General features: G+C 36.4%; 1 protein-coding gene across 1 annotated transcript in view; it reads left to right on the top strand.

Moving 5' to 3' along the window:
* The first annotated feature begins 218 nt into the window (after positions 1–218).
* LOC126974338 (uncharacterized) overlaps positions 219–11350 on the top strand; it is a 70440-nt gene continuing 59308 nt past the window's right edge. The window contains exons 1-8 of the mRNA XM_050821794.1: positions 219–360; positions 506–1200; positions 5173–5455; positions 5747–5958; positions 6311–6450; positions 7474–7619; positions 9017–9222; positions 9894–10060. Of these exons, the coding sequence (XP_050677751.1) occupies positions 328–360; positions 506–1200; positions 5173–5455; positions 5747–5958; positions 6311–6450; positions 7474–7619; positions 9017–9222; positions 9894–10060 (1882 nt within the window). The 5' untranslated portion in view covers positions 219–327. The remainder of the gene's footprint in view (positions 361–505; positions 1201–5172; positions 5456–5746; positions 5959–6310; positions 6451–7473; positions 7620–9016; positions 9223–9893; positions 10061–11350) is intronic.

Here is an 11350-nt window from a genome sequence, read left to right as displayed (position 1 = left end):
TGCATGCATTTTTAATATATAGTAAATCTAAGCAAAGAGTATAAGATACTTAAGAGATGACAAAATAGTACCTATGTAACTGAAAACTCGCAGGAATAAGTATAATTGAAATGAACGTAGTAGGTAGTTGTCCAATTAGTGACATTTCACATCTGAGTCTGACATTTGACAGTGGTAACAATAACAGATTTCTTGTTTATTTTTGTATGATTTCAAAAAAAGTTTTCTTTAAGTGTAACTTGAAACTTTACCAAATATTTACAAAATTAATTTTAATATATTGAGCTTGGAATATCTTGAATATATCAACAATACTTTACTTCTAAAATGGCAACTCTTGTTAAAGAGAAAAAGAGTGAGGTAGGAAAATAATTGAAATAATAGGACTATAAATGAAAAGTACTATGTTGCTGTTTGTATTTACTGCGTCTTTGTCAATCACAAATTCATAACAGTATCGTAAATATATTTTTTTGTAACTAAATGTCGTTATTTAAATTTCCAGAAGAAGAAATCCGAGCAACCATCATTTCGCATTAGTAAACGTGAAACAAAGAAATCTAAAATGACAAAGAATGAAACTGGTGAAGAAACAAGTATCTCTTCAACAAAAAGCCTTGAAGCGATTAATTGTGTTGCAAATAATAGTAAAATAAAAAATAAGTCCTTTAATAAAGTAACCGAGGATTCTGTAGAAGTAGCTCCAAGTACCGAAGAATGTTTTAATGGTGAAAACCTTAGATCACATGAGCCTAGTGAAAATATAAGCTGTGGTGTAAATATCTCTAGTACAGAAAAAATAGAAAATACTTTTGTGGATTTAAATGAAAAGTTACAAGGAATAACTTTCGAACAACAGAACATAGATATTGCAATGGAATCCGTTAAAGAAGTAAGTGAAGAAAAAACACCAATTGAGGAATTAGAAACAAATTTAGTTAATAAAGAAAGTGTTGCTCCTTCTGCACCCTTACTTCATGTCTCTGAAACATACACAGAAGAAAGACAGATAAGTCAAAATATTGTAGAAGTAAAAAATCCAATATTACCTAGTATGGCATTAGAGGAGGCAATAAGGATATATGGTGGAAAAGAGATAGCAGAAGTACATGCAATAAGTGAACAACAAGAAGCTATTGTTGAAGCAGGACCGTTGAGTGGCCCTGATCATCCATTAGTTGATCTCTTGTCAACTTTCAGGTAAAGGCACTTCATAATGTATCAATCTTGTGTTTATTTATTTATAGAACAACTGGTAGTAGTTATATTCTAATATGATTAAATATATTGAATATTTACAAAATATAAGTTGAATGAACAACAAATGAAAATGTCACAACATGCACAGTCTTTACTTTGGTGACACAAAGAACACAATAATATAATACAAAAATTACAAAATCTTGATATACATACAATTTTCAAAAAAAAAATCTATCTACTACGAGGGCTGCACTAAAAGTATCGGGAATCAAGGAAGTGACACAACATTACTATTTAAAAATGTATTTATTGCTTTTCGAAGTATTCTCCGCGAAATTTGACACATTTTCCATACAATGGAACCAATCATTGAAGCAACCATTCCATTCGGAAGTTGGGGTCTCCATAATGGCTGTTTTGTAGGTATCCACAGCTTCTTCAGGTGATGAAAATCTCTGACCACGCAATTTATTCTTTATTTTAGGGAAAGTATAAAAATCATTAGGGCTTAGGTCAGGGCTGTACTGCGGATGGTCTAATAATTCTATGTTTTCTTGCTCTAAAAACTCTTTTGTACTGTGCGCGGTGTGAGAACTCTCATTGTCGTGATGGAGGATGATGAAGAGGACTGCATCCTCTTTACGGAGTTTAGAAACGACCTGTGGCAAACAAATGCTAGCATACCATTCTGCATTTTCTGCAAGAGGAATAGTCGCAACATGGCTGGTTTTGGAAACAAACGTGGCCACAATTTTTTTTGCAGCACTCCATGAACGAAAAATTTTTGTTATTTTACTCATTTTCGAACACCCAAACTCGTGACGGTTTTTTTGTTTCGTGTTCGTACGCGTATATCCAGGATTCTTCACCTGACAGGATGTTGTAAACAGCATTTGTTGATCCTGCATGGAATCTTTCGAGAGTTCTGACCCACCAAGTAACGCGAGCCGCTTTTTGCTCATGTATTTGACTCATGCCAATGTCTAAAGTTGCCTGAATTTCGCAGTATGTCACATGTCGATCTTCCTCAATCAGCTTACGCACTGCATCAACGTTTTCTTTGGTGACTGCAGTTTTTGGATGACCTTGACGGGGATCATCACTGAGCTTGACACATTCACGTTGAAATTCAGCAAACTAGTGAAAATTTGTGGTTTTAGATGAATGAATGGGCTTCATCACTAAATGCTGAAATCATCCGGTCAACACACTGTTTTTGTGTTAAACCACTTCGAAAGTCATAATAAATCATCACTCTAGACTCTTCTCAAGTCAATTCCAATTTCTCAACAACTAAACAAGTTTGACAAGACCGAGAATCTTAATTTAAATAAATAAATAGTATTTGATTTTTAAAACCAAGGAGTTTTCAATTAAAAGATTTTAATATGACAGGAACAGTGGAAATATTCCATTCCTGATACTTTTAGTGAAGCCCTCGTATTAATAATTGATAACTAAATAAATTTATCAACTTGAAATATAGGGTTACACTATAGAAATGAAATTTTATTTGCAGGAAACATTGTACTTAAGATGTTAACAATATAATGGATAATCCAATATGTTTCGTCAATTGACATGCAAAATATGTTACAAAATTGTCTAAACACTACTCGTACTGTTATACCGAAACATGTCATATTTCACAATGATATCAATAATATTTATAAAATGAAATTTAAGATATTATAATATGAGACGTAAATAACTTAATAATTAATTTAGTACCTATGTATAATATTAATAAATTCAATGTCATAAAAGTATATTGATTTACATATATGTATTATTATCAAATAGACTAATTAATTTTGTATTGAAAAATTCATTTAAACTATAGAAGCACTTATTTGTTAACCACTGATGCAGTCTTCTTTTAAAAACTTTGAACGGTAAATCTTTCAATTCATTGGGCAATTTATTATATATTTTCACAGACATGCTGTAACAATTTCTACTAAAAGATGCAGTTCTACAGAAGGGCATTATGAGTTTATTTGGATACCTTGTGTTTAAAACCTTCTGGCTTTTTTTTGTATAGAAATCACACATATGTTTTTGAACAAATAGGCTTATCTCATAAATGTATAGGCATGGCAGCGATAGAATTTTCAATTTTTTAAATAGCGGTCGACAAGAATCTAGGAGGCCGGCTCCACAAACCGCCCTGATACACTTCTTCTGTCCAATAAATAAATGCCCTATGCTCACCGAGTTGCCCCATATGACCAATCCATATCTTAAAGCTGAAACCACGAATGCATGATATGCCATTAGCGCTGTTTTTTTACCTGTTGTTTTTGATACGCGTTTGAGGACAAATACATGTTGGTTAATTTTTTTGCTAATTTTGTCAACATGTGACTTGAAAGACAAGTTGCTGTCTAAAGTAATCCCAAGAAAATTGACAAGTTGTGCTTCTTTAATATTCTCATTATGATAATTAACATTAATATCTTTTCCTTTCCCATTCTTATTATAATACTGCATATACATTGTTTTTTTGAATTTACAGTCAGGTTATTTTCAGTAAGCCATTCAATTGTGTCCTTTATTGTTTTATTAATTTCTATATTATATGTCAATTCATTATTACATTTAATTACAATAGAGATGTCATCAGCAAAAAGAGTACAGTTATAAGTAGTAATGCTAGGTAAGTTATTTATGTAGATTATGAATAGAAGTGGACCCAATATACTTCCTTGTGGTACACCTTTTGTTTTAAGTCTAAGTTCTGATTGATAAGGTACTTCTTGTTTATTATTTAATTTACCAATTTCAACGTATTGAGTGCGGTTTGAAAGATAAACTTTTAAGCCAGTCATTTGCTAGACCTCGAATACCATATTGAGCACATTTATCTACTAGTTTTTCATGACAAACATTGTCAAAAGCTTTGCTCATATCAAAAAATACTGATGTTACTGGAATTTTTGTATACATACATTCTGATATTTCTTTTATTAGCGATAAACACGCTAAAGTTGTTGATTTTCCTTTTTGGAAACCATTTTGTTCCTCCAAAATGATATTATGTTTTGTTAAAAAAGATGTTAATCGCTTGTGCAGTATGTTTTCAAAAATTTTCTTTCTTCCTCCTTTCCTTAATTGAAATAATGAATAGTTTTGGTTAGATGATTACCTAAGATGGTCTTTTGTTTCAATTTATCTCTTGGTTTATATCCCACTGGGGATATTTTAACTTTGTACATTCTTCCATGCACATCTAGTTATTCAAATATGTTTTAGGTATTAGGACTGTTTAGTTACTAAATTCACACTGTCCGACAAATTAGGTAGCATCATGCACAAATTACATACACTAGTGCTCTGGCCCGGTAAACATTCTGATATATGTAATGAAATGTCATTGATTAAATTATTTGTAATGAGAATATATAGGTATTTCTAAGTTAAAAAAAATATAGATTCTGGATAAGTAGTCACCACAGATTATACAGGATAATCTCATTATCCTGGTCATACCTATATTTTTTTAACTTTATTGGTAATTTGATTGGAATTCACGTTAGGAAGTGATAGGGGTCAGTATTTGCAATAATTTTAACCGCAATACACACTATGCAGAAGTAAACCATTTGGAGTTAGCCAGTTGTTTTTTTAACATCAATAAATTTATATAAAATAAGTAATTTATTCATCTGATTTATAAAAACAATTAAAATTTAAAACAAAACTTTGTGTAGTGACAGAGGTAAGATAAAGACAAAAAGTTTTAAATTAGGAAAAACTTTACTTCGCGGTTATTAATAACACAGAGTATATTGGTAGTGACACTCAAAATATGTCAGGACCACGGAACATGGAGGTGGTAACATCTGTTAACTCGTGTGGAACACATTTAATTTTACTATATTACATTAATAAAATCCCCTTTCCTTTACATCCCAAATAATTCGTATATTACATGAACTGAGATATGATTTGTTGTTTGTATTGTAGATCATCATTAATAGCAAGAGATAGAGAAAGAATTACAATTGAATGTGGTTACCTTAATGAGGACAAAAATCGGAGTCTACTGTGGAGAATTGAAAAGAAACATATGACATTATCGGAAAAGTGTTCGTGTGGTGCCAATGTTAACTTCAAAGCAGTGTACGATCATGCGGAGTTGCAGAAGAATAAGTTGCCTGCTGCTAAGTTGAGGCTTGAGGGATTGTTGAGAGATGTGCAGGATTCATACTGCCACTACCAACATACAGCACTAACGGCTCACTATCAAGTAATGTTATTTTTATGTTTTATTTCAGTTAACTAATGGATGTGTATGATGGGTTCATTTGAAAGTTTTTTTGGTGAACTAGATTCAACTCAAATTTGAATTAGGATCTTGGCTTTACCAGGCCTGTCTCACTCCCCGTGTAGATATCGGAATCTTAAGTATGTGAGGCGGCCTCTGCACAGTACGCCAGCCAGTAGTGTCTCACGAGCGAGCAAAATATATGCCTACATACAGTAGTAGATTACTGATTGCAAATTTTACATTTACTAAGTATAATATAATTGATTTCAGATAGAGCAAATTCTGTCAGAGACGGTGCATGTTAATAAGGGTGAGGTTCGTGAAGCACTGTCTCTGATCTTCCAGTCATTACGTTTGACTGATGGTGTCCCGTCTCTGTATGCCGAAGCTCTCCAACGCTGGGCTACTTTCTTAGCTGATGCGCTTCTTGATCGCGAGAGAGATCTGAGGCAGCTGCTGTTTCTGATACATCATCTGTTCAGGTGAGCTGCACAGCGGTTAAACAAATTAAGTCTTATAAACACATGAGGCAAATAAATTAAAGTAAATATTATAAATAACAAATTCTATCTCTGAACTTTTTATTGTGTTTGGCTGTATGGCTCATTTTCTTTGCCTTAATATAGATACATTTATGAGTACGTTATACGTTACGAGATACGTTAATGCACTTGTGAACAAAAATCGTTTTTTGCAGCCTATATTGTGCACAAATAAGCAATTTCAGAGCATGAGAAGTGAAAATAATTGTAATGATTTTTCTTTGTTAGGCCAAAGAAGTATAACTGCTTGCGTGCATACATAAGTACACTCACACACTTTTTCTCTCAACAGACAGACGCGGTCAGTGAAGTGGGCGGGGCATGTTCTGCGCATGCGTGTGAGCGACACCAGCTCGGCCGCGCAGCTCATTGCCGTGTTGGACTTGATGCTGACCAAATCTACCTTCGAGAGCGCCCTCGAGTGTACTGAAGGTAAAGGTAAACACAAGGTAACATCAAGCCATAAGCTTAGAGTTGGACAAAACATACAATACGTCACTCGCACGGTATCCCAGTTGGAAAACCAATCGCACGGAACGCGAGAATTCGCGCGTTCGAGTCCCGCATCGCTCATAAGTTTTGTTTTCAAATTTATTTGTGTAATTAATCCCAGAAGTGAGAGTTATCACTTTAAGAACATAACAAATTGTTTACAAAGTAACATCCTCGCCACCTTAATGACTGCAGGCTACCGTTTGCAATAGGCCGTGTATTACGTAAATGGGTCTTGTTATTTGATAGACTTTCTCGTCTCTGGTATTTATTGCATAAAATAACGATTTTCGTGTTGCATGACATAGCTTGACCCTAATGGTTTTTCCCCCAAGTAACTACAAATTATGCCCACAATAGTATTTTAAAACGTATAACATACATAAGTTAATAATGAGCATGCAGGTACTGACATTTTTGCGATGTCTAAGCAACGCTTTTTACACCAAATCTCAAATCTTAATTCACACGAAAATAAAATTGTATAACATAAACTCGAAAACACTCAATCACCCACACCCTCACTCGCCTACACTTACACACATACACACACACCTACCTCTTAAATACTATTATGATTAACGTATGTAATAATACTATCATAAAATAACAGATGTATTCCTATTAAGTTCTGTAATTATTATTCTTAATTCTAAATTGGAATATTTGTAAAATTATTTGTAATTCTATTGTAATAAATAATAAAGCTGTTGGATTATCAGTAAATAAATAAATAATAAAATAAACATAAAAGTTAAAACCACGTAATACACGGCTACCTTATGTGCAGACAATGTTGCCGAGATTAATATGCCAAAATAATATGTTATTATAACTATGCCATACTTGTAAAGGACTCATTGTAAATGATGTTGCTTTCAAAGTACGCTTAGAACCGCTTTAGTAAATCTTTAACCAAAAATTAAATTTCCACGTCAGAACTGATCCGAATTTTATCGACAGAATTGGAGACGTGGGAAGAGGTAGACGTGACAGGTGTCGGATGTGCGGTGGGGGAGGGAAGGCTGCGCGAGAGAGACCTGCTCTGCCTGCTGGATGCTCTGCCTCTCAGCGATTTAGTGGCTAAGCTGGCGCTGTTCGCAGGCGATGTGAGTATTGTAGCACTTACATATGTATGTTTAGTGTAGCGGTTACGATAAGGCCACACTACAAAATGTCTCACATTGCTAACTAGAGCTAAGCGATTCGCATATTGACTGATTTTAGCGAAAAGACATAGCAAGATTCGGGAACGTATCTCCAGAGGTGCAGGTAACCTAGCGAAACTCTCTTAGAAATAAGAGATTTAATCGATTGTATGAAACGTGCAGTCAAACGTAGATTGACAGATGACGGCTATAATCTTGAAAAAAACGGAGATAGTCGAAATCCACTACGTTTTAAGCAACTGTACGCTTTCAAACTTAGCGTGAATATATTTCATCCCAATAATATTTTTATTACTATTTCAAACATAAGTAAAATGACTGCACGTTTCATAGTAAATTAAATTTCTATTTTTACAAAAGCAGTCCCGGCTCTTATTACGTAGTATTTACATCCTCTTTGGGTGCGGTTTGTGTGTCTACAACCTCACCGCACAGTAATTGAACGAGCTCTCACCCAGGATCGCGGTTCAACAGGTCGTATGTTCATTACGCACTCTAATCGAAACTAAACTTAAATAGGCGACAACAAGGTTGACTTTTTTATTGACTTTAAATACTTTTGTAACAGCCATATTCTGTATTCCAGACCAGTGTATTTACAGGGATATTGATTAAGTTGCCATGCCAAGTTGTTGCTCTCTATTAATATTTTATTTTCTGCCAATAAGGAATGAGACGACCAAGACGTTCAGCTGATGGTAATTGATACGCCCTGCCCATTTCCAATGCAGTGCCACTCACGATTCTTGAAAAATCCAAAAATTTTGAGTCGCACTATTATTATTGCGTTCGTTTACGAGAGACATAAGATGTTAAGTCTCATTTGCCCAGTAATTTTAGTAGCTACGGCGCCCTTCTGACCGAATCACAATAATAATTATACATTAGAGCTTCACGGCAGAAATAGACGACGTTTTGGTATCCATAATCTAGCCGGCATCCTGTGCAACGGAGCCTCCTACTGGTAGGCACTTATAAGGAACGAATCTGGAGCCCTATTACGAAATCGATTGACGCATCGTACATTTTGCTATTACGAAAGTGTTTCGGATCTAAAGACCGATACGAAGTTCGCGATTAGACATTTTGTCTTTCGTTTACCTTATTCCCAAATTCACTTGACATTTACTTTTGCGTTGTTTGACATTATTAAGATCGTAACTACTTCACTTTTTATGAATATGTCTACGGTTCCGAAACGAATCCGCGGGATTTGGACCCGAAGTACTTTGGTAATAATAGGATTTAATTTGAAGTTCGTCGTGCTTTCGTTTCGGACCGAAAGTGCGGCTATCGATTTTGGTAGTAGACCTCGTGAATGCAGTTGTATGTATCAGGATATATCGGAGGGCAGTGAACGGTCGTGGGGTGACCACAGCGGCGGGCACGGCGTGCTCAAGGCGTGCTGCGGGGTCCGCGCGCTGCTCCACGTGGTGTCCCGCGCGGTTCACTCGCACCCCTCGTACTCGACGCTCCGCCGCAGCCTGCGCGGGCTGGCGGCCAATACGCTGCGTGCCCTGGCCGCGCTGCACGACCACTCAAAGTGAGAATATAAGTATTAAGAATGGCTCTCAGTGAATCAAACCTGCGCAGATTCTGCTGCGAAGCATCTGAAGGTACCCCATACACATTTGTATGGGGTCCCATCCTTCTGAATGCGAAGCCATTGCCAGAATCAGGCTGGGCTGTCTTAAAATACCTTCACTTAAAGCAGAGGACGTGCCCTGCCTGGACCCTCTGAGGTTCCTACGCCTTTTAAAATGAATAGGGCTCGAGGATACACACAGGAGATAACCGCGTATGCTGCAGAACTAAGTCTGTTCGCCAATCCTTCAATATGAAGGCCCCATTGTAATTTATAAATTATTTTATTCTGGTTAGGTAGCAACCTTAGCTACGCGAAGTTCATGGAAATTCGGACAGGTTTCAAATGGAATACCGACGAACGTGCGGGTCATGTAAAAGATTGAGAATTCGAACATTTTGGTTTTTCAGAAAAGTGTCAGACATCAAAAAATCATAAAAAAATGTTCCATACTAGAATTTCGCACGAGTCAAAAACTTTTTAAATCAAACACCAACACAAGTACACAAGTATTTGAAGACAGGCTGACGAACTACATCACATGCTATTTAACTCCTAGAAATAATAAAAAAAAACAACACACACTCATACATTAGTATATTCTAGAACATGCATTTGAAAATTTGCAGAGTTTCGTACAGCGAGATGCTATCGGCTAAGATAGAGTCTGAGTTGGAGGCTATCTTCGTAAGCGGCCTGGCTGTGGTGGGTGAACATGGCGACCTGCTACCGGCTTCGTTGCTCAGCGAACACTCGGCCAACGAGTACTGTTCGGCACTCTTAGAACAGTTGCATGGTACGATAATCAACATGCCTATAAAACATTTTTATCCAAACAATTGTTGGTGAACCAGGATATTGACTTCCGTGTTTTCGGTTTGAGGCCAATCGTGTCGTCTATGGATACTGTTGCTCCGTCCCATCAGGAGCGAGGATTTTCAAGTCTGCGCCGGAAGGGCATGGTTTTGACTCCAACGAAATAAATAGTATAAATAGAGCGAGGAATGGCAGTGCGTCCTCGGTATTCAATTGTTTTTTATTGTGTGAATAACCAAATAACAATTGATTAATAAAAAAACTACGTTAAAAAACAATTTCAAAAACTGAAAAGTAAAAATAACTTAATAAAAATTAAATTTAATACACATCTTACGCATAAAGGTTTAATATTAATAAAATACTATTTACTTAGAACTGTACAAATTCTAAATGATTATAATAATAATAACTTTAAATTAGATTGTTTCAGCGTCTTTAGAAACTTTATAAAATAATTTTGGATTGCAATGACCTTTAATATGCTTTGCTTTTTTTTATGTTTTTTTATTGATACGCTTTGTCCATTACAATGTCAATAAAAATATCACCTTGTCACCTTAATACATAAGTTGTGAAGTCTCATTTGCCCAGTGATTCCACTAGTTATGGCGCCCTTCAGACCGAAACACAATAATGCTTACACGTTACGCGCCGTTGTGGTACCCATAATCTAATATTCAAGTTTTTTTTATGGAATAGGAGGACAAACGAGCGTACGGGTCACCTGGTGTTAAGTGATCACCGCCGCCCACATTCTCTTGCAACACCAGACGAATCACAAGAGCGTTGCCGGCCTTTAAGGAAGGTGTACGCGCTTTTTTTGAACGTACCCATGTCGTATCGTCCCGTTAAACACCGCACAAGGAAGCTCATTCCACAGCTTTGTAGTACGTGGAAGAAAGCTCCTAGAAAACCGCACTGTGGAGGACCGCCACACATCCAGATGGTGGGGATGAAGCCATGACACACAATGAAGCGACGTCTCTACACAACGCCAAGTGATCCAGCCGTTCACAGAGCCGTTTCCCCACAATTCGAGCTGCTCTGCGTTGCACGCGGTCAAATGGATCGAGCTGATACTGGGGTGCGCCTGACCAGAGATGACAGCAATACTCCATGTGTGGCCGGACCTGTGCTTTGTAGAGCGCTATAATGTAGGCCGGCTTGAAGTATTGCCGTGCTCTATTGATGGCGCCCAGCTTCTTAAAAGCCAATTTGGCTTTGCTCTCCAGATGGCCACGGAATTTGCAATCGCTCGCGATTTCGA

Source organism: Leptidea sinapis, chromosome 32, assembly GCF_905404315.1.
Source record: "Leptidea sinapis chromosome 32, ilLepSina1.1, whole genome shotgun sequence".
Lineage (NCBI taxonomy): Eukaryota > Metazoa > Arthropoda > Insecta > Lepidoptera > Pieridae > Leptidea > Leptidea sinapis.
The sequence above is the reverse complement of the archived record's forward strand: the minus strand, read 5'-3'. Positions and strand labels throughout refer to the sequence as shown.